Below are 20,876 nucleotides of genomic sequence, written 5' to 3' on the forward strand. Positions count from 1 at the left end.
TAAAATACATGTAAGTTTCTTGCAAGATGGAAAGATATGATAATATATTTCTTGCAAGAGATCTGATCGCAGGTCATGTGAAACATGGACATTCAAGACATTCAGATTTGTATCTACATCTCAAGTTTAGAATATTTACGAAGGTCAGAAATCTAGTTTTGTATGTCAGTGTCAACACATCTCAGTTCAAATTCACTTACGAACTCCTGCACGTTGACAACTCGCTGGTACTTTATACAGAAGTCTTGAAGTGGGGTGTCATTCACATTGTGCATGCTGCACTCTACACACACACTTCCCTCCTCCAAACCATAAATTATGAACGGACGACGTCACTACAGGGGAAATATCGACTATTTTATTAAAGATTAAAGGAAAAACACACAATAGTATTGTATCACAATGGTATACAATGACGAAAGTTGCAATATACCGTCGACTCCAGCAAAACATGTTTCTACATAAGATTACAATTTCGTCACAAATACATCACTTGTGTAAAACTCAGTGACTATTTTAATATAAACGAGTCCAGGGGCCCCTTTGTCGGAGCTGTGAGATCGTTTAGACTATGGGTTTCGTCAAACATGTACTGGGAATCAATTACGGGCACGAGCCATTCATCAAGTCTAGGTCTTGACGAAGCGGGGAATCCCCAGCCTCGATTTCGTCACACTAGCAGGGAACGAAGTACAAGACTGGCACTGTGTTATTGAACACGTTTCTGGACGGATTTACCTTGCAATGAGAGACACAGCCGACACTTGAATGCACCAACAGCTGCACACATGTCCCATACTCAAAGAATGGTAAGATTAAAGTCCAAAACTGAATTATATGACTTTCACTTGTTATTTTCAAAGTGTCCTCAGCTGGTCGAGCCGAGTGCACCGATCGGATCATACCGTCACGGCATACGTCGAATGTCTTGCCTGCGTTGGCCTTGTGTTGAATGTTTCACCTGTGTAGGGCCATGCGTTAAAATGTCAGATGGACCTTTAATAATTATTGATGAACGCTTTACTTTTTCGATCATTATTTCTCTAGTAACATAAGTAATGTGAATAACTGATAATAATATACTGAGTAAATAGTTGATCGTTTGATTCCTTCATAATGATATGCTGAGTACTGAAGAATAAGGACTATTTGTAAGGATATACGGCTTCTGTATTCTGAATAGGTGACGCGATGACAAGTTCTTGTGTAACTGATCAATGTTAAACGTTGCGTATACAGAATAAATAAGTTGTACATCAATAAAATAGTTCTCATTCTGCATCTCCCCAACTTCTAGAATGCCAATCAAAGAAGTTATACTGAATACGGATTAAGTGTAACTTCATGATAGAATCGCATGAACTGTATACTAAGTAATATATGTTAGAGGCACTATTTACGACAATGCAAATTAATATTTCCATTACATCTTTCAGTGATGAATTTTCATTCCACAACCAGTAAAACATGGCTCTGATACCCAGACTTCAGCTGCTATTCACAAGGATCAACCTTTGTGGAAACCAATTTGCACTAAACAACCTATGGAAGCCATTGACCTCACAGAACCTCTCCCATCTGGTGAAGGTGTCCTATTCCACAAGTCACTGCATGAGGTATAATGAACACCAAGGTATTCAGACAACTTGGCTATGGCAACAAAGCTGCAGCAACACCTCACAACTTGAACCTGATGCTATGGTGAGGAAAGATTTCAGGAGATTCTACAGTTCCAAAGAACTGACTGTGGAGAAGAAACTTAGGCAGTTTATGGACATGTGGGAGATGGAGAAAGGGGTCAAGTTATTACGAGAATCGGTAGATGAAGGAGTGATTCCCCATCAGAACATCGTCCTTGATCTCCTCCAGCAGCTAGCCAATCTTGGAGAGACTGAATGTCTTCTTGATCTCCATGAATTCCTCACAGAGAAGAAACTGGTAACAGACGCCAAATTTTTCAACGCTTTGAAAGACGCTTATTATTACAGTGGGAGACTTGACGAAGGTGTTAGTGTACTGAGAATTCTTTTTCATCGAACACGGAAGTTTCGTAATGTTGAGATTTTCTTTTGTTTACTGGCTGTGATGATTATTCGACATTTTCCACACAGGATAGATCTGATTGATGGGTTTGTGACAGACTTGAAAGAGTTTGAGACTCCTGTCATTGAACCAGTGGCATCACTGTGGAAGTGTTATATATTAACAGAAACATTTGAAAAAGCTGAACAGGTTTTAGTCGAGAATGAAGAGATAAAATCTCATATACCGCAGATGGTATCAGACATTTGTACAAGGTATAACAAGATTGAGGCGAACTATGATGTTGTGCTTCACCATCTGAAGGACAATCCTCACATCTCCGGCAGACTTAGAACAGCCTTGTACACAGAATATGCAGAGGTACTATGTAAGTGTTTTGCATCTTTTTGGAACAAAGATATTCTTCAGCCGACACCTATATTATTATGTAAAAGATCAAGCCATGGTGCCTCTCCTCTCAAGTACTATGATGCATATTATGCAAGGGGCCAAATTTGTTTTTAAACTGGCAACTGTGTTAAAGTTAAAGATCCATGTTGTGCTAAACATAAAAAAATATGCAAAATTTCATGATTAGGCAGACAGAAATAACTTCTGTTATTGTGAAAACACATATTTACTGTGTTAAAATCAGAACACAATTCTGAGAGCTTTTCTGGAATCGTCCAAGTGAGTTATTATATCGATGGCATTTTGGTTTTAGAGGAGTTAATGGCAGACAGTGCATTGCATTTGGCTACACAGTAATTCCCAGTTTAACTTTCACTTCATGGGAATGAACCTATTTTAGAACTGGTCTTCAGTAACCCATACTTGAATGTAGAGGTGATTTACAGTATCCCAGTTGCATGGAACAGTACAAATGCTGTTGATCACAGGATTGTATGGTCCAGACTTTACTATTTACAGACCACCGCCATACAGCTGGAATATAGCTGAGGGCCATGTTAGACAACAAACCAACTAAATCAAAGGAATAAAGTTTATTTGAAATGTGGAAAGTTATCTAACTACAGCTATTGTTATATTGTTACGTGATTCAGTTGGGACGCATTATTTATGATTCTGTACCTATCTGTTATCACTCAGTATATGCTGTCAGTGGTGCAATTTTCCCTGTTGCCATAAAGTTAATAACCTGATGTAATATGAAAAATACCACTAGTACTCTTACTCTAGACACTTAAATGTCAAAGTCAGTTTGATCTTTCTTGATCAAGTTTTGATAAAGTAGCATCTACATTAAGTTAATGCCTGTTGCAAAGTGATGTAAATGTTAAAATTGCATGAAATAGGTTAGTTTAATTAGTGAAAAACAAGTTACTGTCTGCTGATATTTATGTATTTTGTAATATGGATATAATGTTTTTGGCAATTATACACTGAACTACAAAAGAAATGTCGTACATGTATTTATTTGAAACTGTTTTATTTACATGGAAACATATTTGTTATTGAAGGTTGAAATTGAAGGAACTGTTTTGTCGTGTTAATGAACAAGCACTCCTGAAACAAGTCTGTCGACACATGGTGCCACATGAGGTCATGTCCTTGATATTCAGGGTTGAAGTCAGTAGTGTATGTGGCCACCAGTTGTGTTGGTAACGGCCATGTAATGCCTGTACATGGATTGTATCAAGTGGTTGATGAAGGCCGTGGGGATGGCATTCCACACTCTGAGAAAACCTGTGGTGAGTTCTGCTGCAGTTGTTGGCCTTGGTCAAAGGTCATGCAGCCTTCTCTGAATTTCATCCCATAGGTGCTCAGCTGGGTTCAGATCTGGACTTAGGGCAGGCCAGGGCAATGTGCGGATGTTGTGCTTTTGCAGGATGTCTCTCATTAACCTGGGTGTGTGAGCAGGTGCGCAGGTTTGGATGACGGGCGAAATGTGGGGTCTTAAAACCTGATCGATATAGAGAACAGCAGTCACTCCATTTCCTCGACCTGGACCAATATTATGGAAGCCCTGGGGTCCAAGTTTGTGGTTCAGTTCAATGCCACCCCAAACCATGATGCTTGGTCCTCCCCTCGAGTCCCTCTCCATGTGACATGCATCAATGTACCATTCACCCCTCCTTCTCCAAACTCTAGCTCTGCCATATGCCATGGAGATGCAGTAACGACTCTCGTCTGAAAAGATGACACTCCTCCACTGCTGATAGCGCCAGTTCTGATGTTGTTGGGCCCAAAGAAGATGTTCCCGACAATGTCGAACTGTCAGGACAGGACCCTGAGCAGGAAGTCGACAGGCCAAGTTGAAAGTTCTCAGCTGGCGACGAACTGTTGCTGCAGAAATGGGTCTGTTGTGGGTCCCAATAGTCGTTCGAGCTGATTCTGTTGCTCTGCGGAAACGATCCTGCAAGTGCTCCCGGTGAAGATGACAATTTTGTCGTACTGTTGTTACCCTGGGATGGCCACTGCACTGACGATCGTTGGTGCTGTTGGTTGCATTGTAACGCTCCCGCAGTCTCTCGACTATCCAAACACTGCAGTTGAAGTTGTTGGCAATGATCCGTGGACGTTGACCAGCGTGAAGACATCCAATGGCTTGTTCCCTCTGATTTCGAGTCAGACGTGGCATGGTGACAGTGATCAGGAATTGAATGACAGGATGATGGTTTGGGGTCCCTTTTGTACATACTGGACCAGGGATTTGCACGTGCATCATGATTTTCAGAAAGTTGCACTTAAGAGCATTACCATGTTCACGGAAAGGGTATGAGTTTGAATCCTACACAGAAATCTCACTTCTTGAGGATGATGTGTTATGAATGGTCAGTGCCATATTTGCCATGTTACCATAGCATAAACTGTGAGTGAACCTATCAAATTAAAATATCAGGCGGGAGTAAGATGACTTTGAAAAGTTTGATGTTTCTTTTGTAGTTCAGTATATAACAGTATACATTGATTGCATCTAGTGAAGCAAGATGGCGCACTTGTCTTACAGGCAACATGGAGAAACACAAGGAAGCTATGGATGTGTTGAATGAAGCAATGTCACTGGGCATGTCTCCTGCCACGGAGAGACTGAGAATCATCGTGGCTGAGCTGACGGAACAAGTTCCAGACGATGACAGACTTGCTCCATTGCTTCAGTGGTGTGATCAGCTTAAGGAAGGAAAGTGACGGCTTCGGGCTAAAATATATTTTTATGGAAACAGGGTGAAATTGAAAGTGCATGCATCGTAAAACCTTTGATTCAAGGTGCTGAAATGTCTTTGTCAATAAAATTTGTTGATGCATGTGTATTGATCAGTAATTATCATCTAGCGAATGAAAATGTGATAGTTTCCATTGAATTGTTTCATATGTTGTCCACTTCAAAATGCAAGACCATAATGTAATCTGCTGAGTAAGAAAACATACTCTATTCAAGGATGATTGTATTTCGGCTTCATGTATATTGGACAAAAATAGTTACGAGTATATGTAAATTTTAAATTATGAATAATGATCTATCTACTCACTGACACACTGATAAACGATCAATCGTAAAAATAACAATATCCCTAACTTATTTTGTCAAGTATATTTGTAGATGTCTGTATTATTATTCCATGTCATACATCTTCATCTGTGATGACCATAGAAGCAGGAGAAGATCACATGTAACCTCTGAGATACGTTTAATTCTGTTGTACTGGGTGTTTTAAAATAAATATTTTCTACTTTTTATGAGTGTATTTTCCACTTCTGTCATGTACATTGTGTGGATATGCTGCACTGTTTCATGACACTACATTCTTTCAGTCAGGGGTTTCACCTGGTTCAGACTTGAGTATTTACTGGTGTCCATGGAGCTTTTTGGTGCTTTTTACAGTATTCCGCCCTGGGTGTATCACTATATTCTGAAGGACTTTTGACCAGTGAAGATACAGGGTGGAATTTGTCTCCAGCAACCAATGCTTGCTCCCAAAAGGTGACCAAGCTTGTCGAAAGAGGCGACTAATGGGATTGGGTGGTCACTCACATATCATTGGTTCCCCATTGAGCAGACTGATGCTCATGTTGTTGATCACTGGATTGTCTGGTCCAGACTTGATTATTTACAGACCACAGCCATATAGCTGTAATATTGCTGAGTGCGGCATAAAACTAAAGTCATTGAAGAACTTTCTAAACCACCTTTCTGAAATCGTGAAGCACAGACACAGTTCTAATGACTAGTTACTGAGGGATTCAATCTGCTAAACAAGTTACAAGTGATTTGATCCTAGCCCATAACAAGCTTATAACCTGCTTCCATCTATTTCTTTGGAAATGACCAGTTTCTAAACCAGTTTCAATTTAAATTTTTAAAATTTCCAATTAAAAGAAAATGAATTAAAGAATTTATTCCAGGGCACAAACAAAGCGCTACATGCACTGTGCCTATATGTTGGGACTTGAAGCTTGGTCTTTAGCATGCTTACCCTTTTGGCTATCCCAGTGCCCAGTTAAAACTTAATAAAAGGATTATTTGTATTACATATATGTAGTATACTTAAAATAATATCTCATGAATCACGCATGAGTGAGTGAGTGAGTGAGTTTAGTTTTACACTAAAATAGACGGTGTAAATAATCATGTCCGGACCAGACAGCCCGGTGATTAATAGCATGAGCACTGATCTATGCAATTGAGACATGATGACATGTTAACCAAGCATAGCGACCCGATCCTGTTTGTTGTCTTATGACAAGCCTGGGTTGCTGAAGACCAGTTCTAACCAGGATTTTTCAATGAGGCATGAAAGCTCAGGATGATGAATGTCATAAACTGGAACCACTTTGGTGAATTTTGGGGTATTTTCCCAAATATCATTATCAATACACATCTTGAATTTTACCCCCAACCACAGAATGTTGCCATGCCAAAGGGATGCAACAGACAGACATATTGTGACGTACATGACCTCAACACATGTGCCTCCCACAAAGAAGCAGACATTCAAATATATGCTAGACCTACACGTACACCTGAACAGTGCAATTTTGCTATTTACAATCTGTACTGGTGCATGTTCAATGGCTGGTGCTGCTTGCCTTGAGTAACAGGTTACACTTGGTGCAGGGTACAACCATGCTTCCAACATCTTCTATGCTGTGTTTTAGTTGGGAAGTAAGTGGCTTGAAGTAACAAGACTTAGCTACAAACATACTACAAAAATAAACATGGGCATCCTCACTAATAAGTTACATAGCAGTGATCATATAATTTAGATTTGTAAATAAAGGTAATGCAAAATTGAAACAGAATCATTCATCATTATCATCATTAGATCCAGTTCTGAATGTATCTGATACTGAGAACTTATGAAAATTGCTAAATAGGTAAGTAGTTATGTTATGTTTTAGATCCAGTGACATCATTTTGTGTGGTGCAACCAAGTTTTGATGGTGCAGCCAAATCGTGCATTCTTCTGCAAATCTTCTGAAAAAAACCCTGAAATTGCACCCCGACCTGTTCGTATGCAACAGAGAAACTGCATAAACTTCAAGTGACCGATCGGTTTACTAAAATTTATAAAACTAAAAACTCACAAGGAAATCAAAACTTAACTTGTTTATTGAACATTTTGCATTTTAAGGCACAATGATTTTCATGTTATTTCATCAGTAAACTGATGTCAGTTTCACACAATGGAAGGTACCAGACAACATGGACAAAATGACATACATCACTGACAGTCTCCTGACAACTGATGACATTTGTAATGACAGCTTTATGAAGTCACTACATCCTCATTCCAGGAGAAAGTCTTCCACCATCTTGTTGAATTCATCAGCATATTTCAGATGAATGTTGTGCTTTCCTTCTGGCATATTGTGCAACCTGAACAAGAGAAATTTCAGTCAAATCTCAGCTTATGACAGATAAATACCATCTATCTAAATAGAAAATTTAAGCGTGGATTCATAATTAAAACATTTTTCTTTCACACTGGGACATTGTTTGATGTCCTGTCTTCAACTACCATTTGTAAGGGGATGCTGCAAGCTTAATTCAGTATAAACTGGTTACATATATATCCTGTAATCAAATCACATAGAGATGACAAACCTTGAGTTCTTTATATGTTTGTTGAGATACACAGGATGTTCTCCCACCACCATAGGGTCCTTCATGCCGTGCAGAATGAACGTCGGACATGTGATGTTCTTCAGTTCTGCCTTGCAGATGTCACCTAGCAGAGTGAGACAGGTAAACTGAGCTGCCATGTGAATACAGTTCTATTCCTTTTCATCAATATTCAGTATAATGAACTCAGACTTGCCTGCTTGGCTACCCTAGATCTGGCAAACAAAGAGTGGCAAAGTCATTGTAAACTTATGCCAGAAACTTAACCGATCTGACCTTCACAGAGACTACATACTGGTACATGGTCTCTGATCTTTGGTTCGAATCCAAGATTAACCCTGGTTACATCTTATTGTCTTTTGTACCATACCAAACCACCTTGCGCTTTAACAAAGTTAAATATCTAGATGTGCAGACTTTTGGCTCTTCTTTCCACATCTGACTGCAGTACTTGACATATGACCTCTTAACGCAGGGATTCAACCAAACTCCCTCACTCACTCCAACCTCAGTGAATCTACCTTTGCTGTCTGTGTAGTATCTACTGTACGCCTTGACCCAGTTGCTCCACTGGGCCCGGAAGTACTTTTCCCCATACATCTGGATAAACGGCTCCTTCATCCTGGCACTCCATTGGTCAATATCTTCCACAGCTGCAAGATGCACATGGAAATATTAGATGTATAAGGTCCATGACTGGTGGGAGCTGGAATCGAAGAGGGAGTGAGTTTAGTTTTATGCCACACCCAGCAATGTTCCAGCTATATGGCGGCGGTTGTAAATACATGAGTGTGGACCAGACAATCCAGTGATCAACAATAAGAGCATCGATCTGCGCAATTGGGAATCAGTGACGTGTCAACCAAGGCAGCAAGTCTGACCACCCGATACCATTAATTGTCTCTTACGACAAGCATAGTCGCCTTTTATGGCAAGCATGGGTTGCTGAAGGTCTATTCTACCCCTGGACCTTCATGGGTGGGTGGAAGGTAGTGGCTTGGGTACTGCGTACATGGGTGCAGTGCCATGAGAGCTGAAGTAAACAGGATGGTTGAATTGAGTGTAGAGATACAGGTCAGTAATCCTACACGAGGAATAACATTGGATAATTCTAACTGGAAATGTGATTGATTTGACAGGTGTACATATCATGAGCAGAATTCACCTCTGTAAGTCAATGAAAATTGTGTCAAGTCCACATTTTCAAAATTCGATTCAGTCATGACAGATTTTTCTCACCAACACATTCTCTACTTAACAGTTCATAGAGATGATAAAAGACAATTTTCTTCCCCAAGTCGTACCGTTTTTTGTATTCAAGAAATCAACCAATTCAAGGGACTACTTTCAATGGAATTTCTTCTTAGTATGTTGACCATTTCCACAACTGCCTGTATCAGTGATATAATTTTTCAACTCAACCTGACAGCGGGGCTGGTGGCCCATAGATGCTGCCTGCCCATCTTGAAAATTGCCTACCCACCTTTAAGTAACCCTCTCTTTGATTGGTTCTTATTGAACCATGTGACTAAAGGTATATCATAGCGTAGCTTACTAAGTCAGCCAGTTTTAGTCTCCTATTGCTATCTTCACTGGCTGAAGAGTTGTCCATGTATAATTATGACATATGCTCGTAGCTTTCATTCATCTTTCTTAAATCGAAATATCACATCACAATTAAAATGGAAGGATCGTCTTGAGAGCGAACTGAAAGTAGGTCAACCTTAAAAATTTCCGCCAGACAATCGGACTGGTAGAGAGAATTTCTAGGCAGCCCGACTCAAAACTTACCAGCCACGGACAGTCGGGCAGGCCGTTACATGTATTTTGATCACTGGCCTGTATACTTGAGGGGGAAAGGACTGAGAACTGTGTAATTACATCAATATAATCATAAGACAGCACTCACATAACAGGCCATGTTTTCATGTAAGCCTGATAGGTTGCAAAACTTTACATTTTGATAGTATTGACAGCCTGCTCAGGCTTTTCTAATAATGGTAGCTATGCCCCTGGATTGTCTGGAGCAACCAATTAATATTTTTTCAATTTAAAGGTTTTAAAAACAATGACAGGATGGCCAAGACCTGCAGACGAGTTGCTAGGATACGGGTCCTTACCTTGGTACATCTTCATGTCCTCAGGGGTAATGTAGGCATTGGCTCCCCAGACGACCAGCTTCTGCACCAGGTCTGGGTATTGTGAGGCAATGAGCAAACCAGTTATTCCACCATCGCTCCAACCAAGCACAGAAAACCTCTTCTGTCCAAGAGTCTGGATGATGTGCAGTATATATAGAGGATAGTAAACGATCTTCCGGGTAATACCATTTGTATATATCATTGATATCTTCATCTACAATACTCAACTATGGTATCACAGCATTTGACTTGAACATCAGTTATAAGTGGGTGAGTTAAGTTTTACACCGCACTCAGCAATATTCCAGCTATATGGCAACGGTTTGTAAATAATCAAGTCTGCACCAGACAATCCAGTGATCAACTGCACGAACATCGATCTGCACAACTGGGAACCAATAACATGTGTCAACCAAGTCAGCGAGCCTGACCATCTGATCCCATTAGTCGCCTCTTACGACAAGCAGAGTTGCCCAGTTGCCCTTCATGACAAACATGTGTTGCTGAAGGCCTATTCTACCCTGGACCTTCATGACAAACATGTGTTGCTGAAGGCCTATTCTACCCTGGACCTTCATGACAAACATGTGTTGCTGAAGGCCTATTCTACCCTGGACCTTCATGACAAACATGTGTTGCTGAAGGCCTATTCTACCCTGGACCTTCATGACAAACATGTGTTGCTGAAGGCCTATTCTACCCTGGACCTTCATGGGTCACATCAGGTATTTAGAATAATGATGGTTCTCTAGATCTTACACGAATGAGTTTGCTTGTGGGTTTGAGGCAATGAGAATTTAGTTCTGTAGCAAGTGATTTTGCTTGAAGCAAATATTACAGTAACATAGATGGGAATATCAGAAATGATTTTATGTATATAGAGGGAGAATCAAAACTCAGTCTTTGGTGCTACAGGCAAACTCTTTCACCACTTGGCCACCCCCTGCTTCTTGCTTCAGGTATATCACAGTGGGACATTTTGGTGATTGTATCATCTCTCAGTATGATTCAATTATTCGACAATACCAAATTAGCAACAACAAAAAAAACACAATATGAATGACAATCAGGTAATGTCCACAAAAAAAACAGTTCTGAAAGTCTGACTTTACATTCATGACAGCAACTGCATCCTCTGCATCTCGCTGGAGGAAATTGCCTGACCAGTCCCGCTCAGGGGGAATACTTCGTCCATAACCTCGAGGATCAAAGCCAAATATTGTGAACTTTTCTGAATTCATCTTCTCCAGCTGCGGGTCAAAGTCCGTCTTTGTGCAGCCTGTAATCAGACTGGTGGGTGAGTATGTGTATTAGTGAGCAGTCAGTAATATTCAAGTTACGATATACAAAATCCATGCTATAATCTGGTTGTGGATAGGCTAACCAGTGGGTCACACATTGTGACACTTTATTCTTTTGGGATGGCACTCACATTAGGAGTGAGTGAGTGAGTGAGTGAGTGAGTGAGTGAGTGAGTGAGTGAGTGAGTGAGTGAGTGAGTGAGTGAGTGAGTGAGTGAGTGAGTGAGTGAGTGAGTGAGTGAGTGAGCAGTCAAACAGCTCTTTATTTCAGTTACATATTCCTGATATATGGCACTGTGCCCCGTTGTTCAAATAACCTTACCTAAGATCAACCTTAAGCACTAAGGTTAGAGTTACGATCATCTTAAGAAAAAGATACGCCTGTTGCACGAAACAACCTTAGGGCAACCTTAGGGACTCCGACCTTAGCTGTAATCTTAACCCCCTGGATGCCGAGGTTTTTTTTCAGGCGCACATTTTCATAAGGTTTGAAAAGTGAACGTGATCTGTGTACGGCTATAAAATTACACTGAAATGTAGAATATTTAATTTCCTATCCGGTGGTATAAATATAACTGCAACAACCTCAGGGGTTTGAGAAATAGATACGGATAAATGTTGTCCAAAACTTTTGTGTGCGTTAAAAATCAGTAAATTCCTCCGTTTTTCATCGTGTACCAATAAAAGCACTCTGCTATGATTTTAAAAATTTTTCATCTTTACGAAAAGTGTGAACGAAGAAAACAGAGCCTAATGTCAGAAAAACATAAGTGTATATGAAATGGATTTATGTGTTAATGCACAACGTTATACGCTCAATATTAAAAATGGCCCGCAATAAATGTCAAAAATGGACTCTCTTGTATGACGTCCACAGGGAGATGATGCACGCATAAAGATAACCCTGCTATGCTTTACATCAGGTCAGTGTAACTAAGGTCACATGGAGAGAATTTGCTGTGAATACGGGCAGTATATTTTCGTAATGTTTTGTACAGTGAACAAACCTATTCCAATACAAAGTTCCCCGATGTGAGCAGAGACTTTTTGGTAGTTTCACAGTTAATAAGGAAAGATACCAATGTACTACATGAGCAGGCGATTTGGATGGCAATATCCGATGCATAATTTAGACCTTAGATTCCTATATTCTCCTGTTTGTGTATTATTTTCATTAATTTTGCATCACTATTAACGGAGTAACAGACACATCTTCAAATGTAATGACATAACATAACTGAAAATGATGCAACCTTTTACAGTATGGTTCAAAATTATTGAGAATAGCTAAAGCATTTCATATTATTAAACGAGAACAAATCAGATAAAATTGAATGTATTGTGAAAGTGAACTGACCTTTTCATGTTGTGTAGGTAACAATTTAATATTTTATCAAGTCTCCTTGAGCTTCACGGCACAGTCTAAGACGGGTAGGCATACTTCCTATCAGAGAGGTTAGTGTCTCGTGAGTTATGCTGTCCCAGTATCGGACCACTTCTCTCTTCATGTCTTCAATTTTTGTCAACCCCTTTTGATTCACACATTCCTTCATCATCCCCCAAATGTTCTCAATGGGATTTAAGTCAGGACTATATGCAGGAAATGGTAATGCAGTCACATTTTTCTCCTGAAACCACTGCTTGGCATGTTTTGCGGTGTGTTCAGGATCATTATCTTGCTGCAAAATCCAGTCATTTCCATAAAACACATGTGCACTTGGAAGCAGAAAATTATCTAATATGTTAGTGTAGCGTTGACTTGTCAGATTTCCCTCAAACACACACAGCGGGATCGTTCCTAATAAGGATATCCCTCCCCATACATGAAACTTTGGGCTGTATTTAGGTCGTCGATACAACGGTCCTGACGCAGACTTTGTCCATATTTTCACATTATTGGGACATACCCATATTGAACTTTCATCAGTAAAAATCAAATTTTCCCAGTCAAAGTTTTCATGTGCCAAACACCACTCAACACGCCTGTCTTTATGTTCTTGTTTCAAGAGAGGAGAAGGAATTCCAGTCTTTTTCTCCCATCCAAGATCAATCAAATTTCTTCTAACTGTAGATTTTGATACAACTGTTGATCCCCTTTCTATCATTTCATACCTGATGTTGGAGATGCTTGCCCTTTGCTTTTTAGACACTAAAATTCCCAGCCGGACACGATCTGAGAAGTCCAATTTTCTGGGTCTCCCTGCTCCTTTCTGGTGCCCAAAATCCTTTCCCTCTTTAAAATTCTTCCTAATCCTATACACAGTAGAAAGAGGAGTTCCTGTTCTCTCTGCCAATGCATTTACATCATCAATTCCTTGATTACACAACTCAAAAATCAACCTTCTTTTATCTTCAGCAGACACTGTTGACAGTGCTGAGGAAAATGACGTCTGCTACAAATTCAGGGGAGGTAACTCTAATTGTACTATACTCAGTAGGCCAAGATGAGTTACCTCCCTTATACCATTACTTAGTTTTAAGTATCAGTGAATCAGTTGAGGTGTTAGGATAGCTCAAAGTAAGAAGAAAAATTCTCAATAATTATGAACCAGACTATAGTTGACGTTATGACATGTTTTGTGCATTTTGTGACGTCAGATTAGTATATATCTCACTTCATTTCCATTGAATATGTCAAAGGTCTCTGCTTCTATGTCAGAATTCAACATACTTTATACACAACGAAAACGGAATGGGTTTACCATTGAAATAGTGTCCTGACGGTTTTACTACAAACTCACACCTGGTCAAAATAAGCAAAATATACATCACAATACTGAAAGTGCAATCGGAATGATATGGTCATTGTGTTTACTCTTGTTCAACCGACCTTCACCTCAAAGAAATTGCCTAATATGTGCAACAATGTTTATGTCTGACATCATTACCGATGACCGATTTCTTTCAAAATGGTGGCTCCGCTGACAAGGTTACATACGATTTTTGACTCTTGACTTCATGGATCTTTTGTGCATAAAAGTGAGATGTAAGTAATCATAATTATTCTGACTGTGTATTGTTATGTGTTTTATCGTTTACAATGTAAATGACGGAAGAAGCCAGAAATTCCAATGAGTACCGTTGTCGTTCTGCTTGATTTTGTGTCAGTCATGGCGTCACGCTGCACGGCAACTTTGACAGTTGCTTATGAATCATTAAATGATTGCATTGTATATTTTTTTAACTTGCAATTTCTTGCTGCGATACTCTTCAACTCAATATTCTAGGCGTACTTAACCATTGTAAGCAACGATTACACGGCTGGATGCTGGAAAATTTCCGAAAATGCCACGTAGTGTCAAATCGGATTTTCTTTTGTTTACATTTGAAATGCACAGTCTTTCGAGCACCGTATTCGTTCTCGTTCGTTTTATGTAGACAGTTGGTGTTGGTGACAAAGACCATTTGTAATTTGATTCTATGATGTGTGGAGAATTCAATGATGCATTTGTCGCAGCAGACTATGAAGTATACGTAATATAATAGGCGTCTCAATATCCGCCTTGTCGAAACGTGATTTTATAAACACTATCCAATATGGCGGAAAGCGCACTTTGGCGTTCGTGTAAGTGTATTTTCGAAAACATCCCAACCAATTCTTGGTTCATCGGCGACGTTTCAGAATTATCATAATTGGTTTTCATGAAAACTTGATATCAGTGATCATTAATATGCTATTTTTGACATTCCCATTTCTGTACACTCTCTGCTTCCTCAAAATAAAAGCAGTCGCCATATTCTCTTTCCAACCTTAGAGACGCTAAGGTTGGGTCGGACCAACCTTAGTTATCAATCTTAACTTAAGGTTAACCTTTTTACCTTACTTAAGGTTGTTTCGTGCAACGGGAGGCTAACCTTAGTAAAGGTCTAAGGTTGAAATCTTAGAGATAAGGTTGACCTTAAGAGACAAGGTTGTTTTGAACAACGGAGCACTGGTCTGTAAATAATTGAGTCTGCACCAGACAATTCTGTGATCAACAGCATAAGCATCGATCTGCACAAATGGGAACCAATGACTTGTGTCAACCAAGTCAGGGAGTCTGACCATTCCGATCCCGTTAGTCGCCTCTTACGACAAGCATGGGTTGCTGAACCAGTGGGTTGCCAATAGTCTAACCCGGATCTTCACGGGTCTGTTTCAGTTATATTACCCAAAAGATGATTGTCTTAGATGCTTACCATTACACAATACTAACACTGGGGAATGTTGACACAAAATCAATTGGGTTACAAATAACGATAACTTGTACGTTGATTAATTCTGTTTGTGTGAATATGAGTGATTGCATGACTGTGTAAAAGTCAGGGAACTTGCATGCATGCGTGCAGGTGAGTCACCAAACACTTTGAACAGATTTCAGTTCAATCAGAGTAAGAGGACAGACAAAAGACATGCTGGTCTTGGATGCTGACCAGTGAAGCAATATAACATGGGGCATTCTAGAAATCAAAGTCAAGATCATCGCACTCCTGGGCATACGACAGCACTGAGAACTCCATCACAATTTACAACTGTAACACCTGTGTGTACCTGCAAATATCTGGCTGTAGCAAAACATCACAGTAACTGCCTTTCAACCTACCCAAGGCTCCAGGCAGTAACAGGACAGTATGATTCCCACTTCCGCATTTTTCACAATGAAAGTCCACTCCATTTGCCTTGACTTGCAGTGAGACCCTACGGACTGAATAGAACCTGTAAGTTAAAACATAATTCAATTAATAACAGGATAAACTGATCAAGATTTAGGATACTTGATGAAGTAAAAATTCCACGAGTATCTTGTTAGTACTGACCAGTACCAGCTGTTGCAAACAATTTTCATCTTGCTTTTTTTGTGTAGCCATGTGAAATAATGATCTACATCTGACAAAAACCTACTCGCAGATGATTACCTATCAGCATGAATTATCATGATAATCCACACCTGAATCACTTTATGCAGCAGCTGCCGCTGTTGTATGACATGCATGTGATTGCAAATATGTGAAAAGACCATGTCATTTATGACATGGTGCTACATTAGCCACCTCCCAAGACTGAGTACATACCTGTACATACCTGTCCATTGTACCTACACTGGCAAGCACTCTTCGGCATAAATAACACAAGTTAGGTGCTGCAGTCTTGTACATTAGCCACCTCCCATGACTGATTAGAATTTGTTTAATTCTCGAGGGCTCCATGCAGTTTACAGAAATCTATGGCAAGCTATGTGCATTGAGCATGTCCATGTGTGATGTGAAACTAGTGCTATGTACATTTCCATGTTATCGTTAGTAAATGGTGCAAAGTGACACATTCTGGCTGGCAAGCCAAAACGAAACATGTAAATGACTGTGTAAGCATAGTTTTAAACCCACTTTAGCTATATTCCAGTACTGTCACCAGAAATGGGCTTGACACATTGTGCCCATTTGCGCTGGAGTGATTAAATGAATAATCTTGTTTGCATCAGCGATTACTGGTGAGCTCGTTAGACTAATCTATGTTCCTAAAAACTGAAACATGACAGAAAGATTATGCTTCAGAAAGTGAGTTTCGTCTTCTCATGTTTGTTAACACATCACTATAACCAGCTGATCCTGACACATGAAATTCTATATATATATATAATATATATATATTGTTTATATTAGAATTTCATGTCTCAAGTATATTACATCATCTTGATCATGATATTTTACAATGTCTGTTCTGCTTACACAATGTTATGAGCCCTAGGCCCAATGTGGGGAATCGAACCCAGGTCTTCAATGTCATGAGTGGACACCTTAACTTACTAGGCTACCCTACCACACCAATGGCTGATGGAGTCATGGTTCATGACATGTTTAAGTTATTACACCAGGAATAAACAAACTTCACCGCTTGACAACAGCACATGAATCGACATCAAAACCAAAACTCAGACAATAAACGATGTTTTTGATAAATCCAAAATGTTTCTTCAGAATTAAAGGTCACAACTGCAGGTCACCCATAGAAGTTAGGAACTGATTGGAATCCCACAAACGGGGTCTGTTTCTTGTTCAAGGCAGTGATCACTGCAGACTGCACAATATGGCAAAGTATCAAAGATTCACTATCATGTTAGAGCTTTCTGCGCGATTAGAAAAAGCACTGACCTCAAGTAACACCAGACTGAAAGTTTCAGTGATCGAAGCTTAAACGCAAGACCTGGCATTCAACTGGCATTCACCGATTGCATATTTACATGTCTAACACTGCAAGATGATGTACACAAGGTTCCTGCCGAAACCTTTCCACGGGAGATTGTGCACTTCAGTCTGTACCTCTTAACGCAGAGAACCATGTACCATGTATAGTTGTACGAATGGTGATGATAGTGATCGCCAGTTTGTGACAGAGAGAACAATTCAGCATGCATGTCATACCGAACATTGTGGTGGAACTGTTCCCTGAATGCAGTCTTTGGGTTCTGTGGTAACACCCGTCGTGACCAATGATGAGATGAAATTAGTGGCGACGATAAACTTGTGAAATAACCCAACTTCCCAAGCCAACCCACACGGGCCATATTTACAAGGGAGGTAATTCTTATTTCCCCTTTTCTTGACAAGTGATTTTACATACACACTAACGTCGGTGAACATACCGCGTCACATGTTACCGGTCGTTTTCGTCTGTGAAATATATTATTATGAAAATATTATTTGAAACAAATTCGGATCGCATGTACATGATCATTACTTCTTGCCATTTCGACCAGAAACCCTCAGCTGAACAGTGAAGTGCGTTAGTCAGGCGTTAATATATTTTGGGGGTGTTTTCGCGATATTTCGCTTTTGGTTTTAACTGTTTTAGTTAATATACCATCTAGTATAGTAAAATGGTATACCCGGTCCGAGTGTGAATGCCATCTTTCCTTGTCACGACGTATATTTTGTTTTCGTTCCAACGGCGAGTATATGATGAATATGACAAGTGACAAGTGACAAGTGACAAGTGACACCAAAATCATCACCCAGTGCCGAAGATTGATCTACAGTGCACGACTACTTAACATGAAGCATTTCTTCTGAGAAACAACGATATATAACTTCTTCACACGAATACTATTATAGAACATGTTGTTGACATTAATGATGCAAATGTATCATGGGATGGATCGTTATCTCATTGTTCAATCATCCAGTTGTAAGAGATCTAATTTTCATTGTGCTGTGATGTTTTGCGCGCCCTTGTAATGGTTGTATTGACATCCATATAGCAACGATAGCGTCTTAAACACCAGTTTCACGATGTTATCTCTTATCAACATTTATACGGAAATGTATTGGACAAAGTATCATCGCATAGGATATGTGATAAGCAAATTATGTACCGGATTCGGAGTTCGAACTGGAGAGAGGACCACCTGTATTTGCAAGCAACAAACTATATACATGTATATGGACATCATCTACTATATGGTATTCATCCCAGTCTATAGCAGTTCATCCAACATCAGAAACTACAGCGATTGGCGTGTAGACCTAGAACAATAAATGTATACTTCACCTAGTGTTGACCTTGTACAAGTGTTACTATCCTCACAGTGTGTACGTCCTACAAAACGATATGAACTACATTGAAAATGAAATATACCTCCCACCCCACCTCATTCCCCAAACAACAAAACCACCAAAACAAAATAAGAAAAAAACCAGGAGAGCCAAAAGTTAATAAAGAAACAAATAAATGATTACATAAATAAACAAATAACATACCCCCAACACCCTCAACTGATTCGATCTGTACCCAGGAGGTATCGGGCAGTGGTAGCAGTAATGACAGTGACGATTGTTATTCTCATGTGATATGGACAAGATAGCAATGCATTGCTCCACAAAGTTCCATTCAAGTATCTTTCTTTTCCGCTGATCTACACGTCCTTGAATGACACAGTTTTCATTGATATTTGGGTTTTGCGTTTCCTTTTTTGAAGAGTAGATAGATAGATAGATAGATAGATAGATAGATAGATAGGTTTTTCTTATGGCTTCGTTAGTCTTTCATACAGACCTAGAAACAAATATATCCAAGAAAACCCACGCAAGTCTAGTAAACTGGGCAAGTCTAGATTTGCTGAGGCTCTTTTTCATTATTATTTCTTTGTAATATGACTGTCGTCAGTAAAATATGTTCGTTTCAGACACTAGTTGTTAGTCTATAGCTTCGCAGCCACATAGAATTTAATATTCTCTGTAGTACTTAATACCACAGCACATCTTTATACGCAAAAAGGAACACTGACCCAAGCTTGAAACGACTATGAGGATAACTGCTCCAAGCACACGTTTTTATGGTACACATGGCATATGTGGGAGAGATGTTGAAAATGTACAGGTGTCCAACATGCAGACAACCCCAGATATCAATTACGTCATTTCGTGGAGTCTGTAATTATAGTTAAACTTCATATGTAACATATTCAGATATGCGCGTACACGGCACGTTTGCATGATAAATATCAATGCTAATATGGCTTAAGTAACGCTGGCAGGACTCATGAATGCATTATTATAGTTTAATGGTAGGTGCATGCACGCATGTGAACTTTAACGGGAATAAAAAAAAAAACCCAAACGGTAAATGAGCCTGTGTGGTGCATTGTTGATGCTTCTACCTGATATGTAATGGTTTTGAGCAGGATACTCAGTGACGATGAATTGATCTTCAGGAATCCACGCTTGTCGTAAGAGTCGACTAACGGGATCGTGTGGTCAGGCTCGCTGACTTGGTTGACACATGTCATCGTATTCCAAATGAGAAGAACGATGCTCATGATGTTGATCACTGGATTGTCTTGTTCCAGATTTGATTACTTACAGACCGCCGGCTTTAATTAACCAACCAACCAGCCAACCAACAGTCTCAACTGCCATCCTCCAAGGCAAATCCCACGCAGACGCAGATTGGTATAAAAAGACAGTATTTTGCAATCACTGAAAAGCACAAACAGGTCTATCCGTTTAAACTAGCATGCCCGTGGCTGAATATGTCGTAACACTTAGGGGCGGCGGGGTAGATAAAAGGTTAAGGCGGCCACTGATCGTCAGGCCGAAGAACGTGTTCGATTCCCTATATAGGTACAAAGTATGAAGCCTATTTCTGGTGTCGCCACCATGAATATTCTTAAAAGCGACGTAAAAAATCATTTCACTCAGTAACAATGACGTGCATGTTGGTACTTGTCACTATCTGTGTTCACTGCATATAGAGGTGCAAGTGGTTGGCGTCTAAAAATGCTAGTTACCCGTCTAGATGAGACAATGGCAGTATGTGATCGAGGCAACATTCTGAAAACAGGTATCACGCAG

At 39.8% G+C, this 20,876-nt stretch overlaps 2 protein-coding genes across 2 annotated transcripts; one reads left to right on the forward strand and one right to left on the reverse strand.

Moving 5' to 3' along the window:
- Nucleotides 1-657: 657 nt before the first annotated feature.
- Nucleotides 658-5,719, forward strand: LOC137257840 (uncharacterized). Its single transcript, XM_067795317.1, has 3 exons — nt 658-809; nt 1,437-2,410; nt 4,994-5,719. The coding sequence occupies exons 2-3, from the start codon at nt 1,468-1,470 to the stop codon at nt 5,170-5,172; spliced, it is 1,122 nt and encodes a 373-aa protein (XP_067651418.1). The 5' UTR covers nt 658-809; nt 1,437-1,467; the 3' UTR covers nt 5,173-5,719.
- Nucleotides 5,720-7,576: 1,857 nt separating this feature from the next.
- On the reverse strand, nt 7,577-18,107 carry LOC137258339 (valacyclovir hydrolase-like). The gene is made up of 7 exons (XM_067795987.1): nt 17,949-18,107; nt 16,133-16,245; nt 11,361-11,527; nt 10,228-10,381; nt 8,629-8,760; nt 8,090-8,213; nt 7,577-7,861 (listed from the first exon to the last, which is right to left on the reverse strand). Exons 1-7 carry the CDS (start codon nt 18,089-18,091, stop codon nt 7,771-7,773), a joined length of 924 nt encoding a protein of 307 aa, XP_067652088.1. The 5' UTR covers nt 18,092-18,107; the 3' UTR covers nt 7,577-7,770.
- Between the last annotated feature and the right edge of the window lie 2,769 nt (nt 18,108-20,876).

The sequence above is a fragment of the Haliotis asinina genome, chromosome 12, assembly GCF_037392515.1.
Source record: "Haliotis asinina isolate JCU_RB_2024 chromosome 12, JCU_Hal_asi_v2, whole genome shotgun sequence".
NCBI classification, from domain to species: Eukaryota; Metazoa; Mollusca; class Gastropoda; order Lepetellida; family Haliotidae; genus Haliotis; species Haliotis asinina.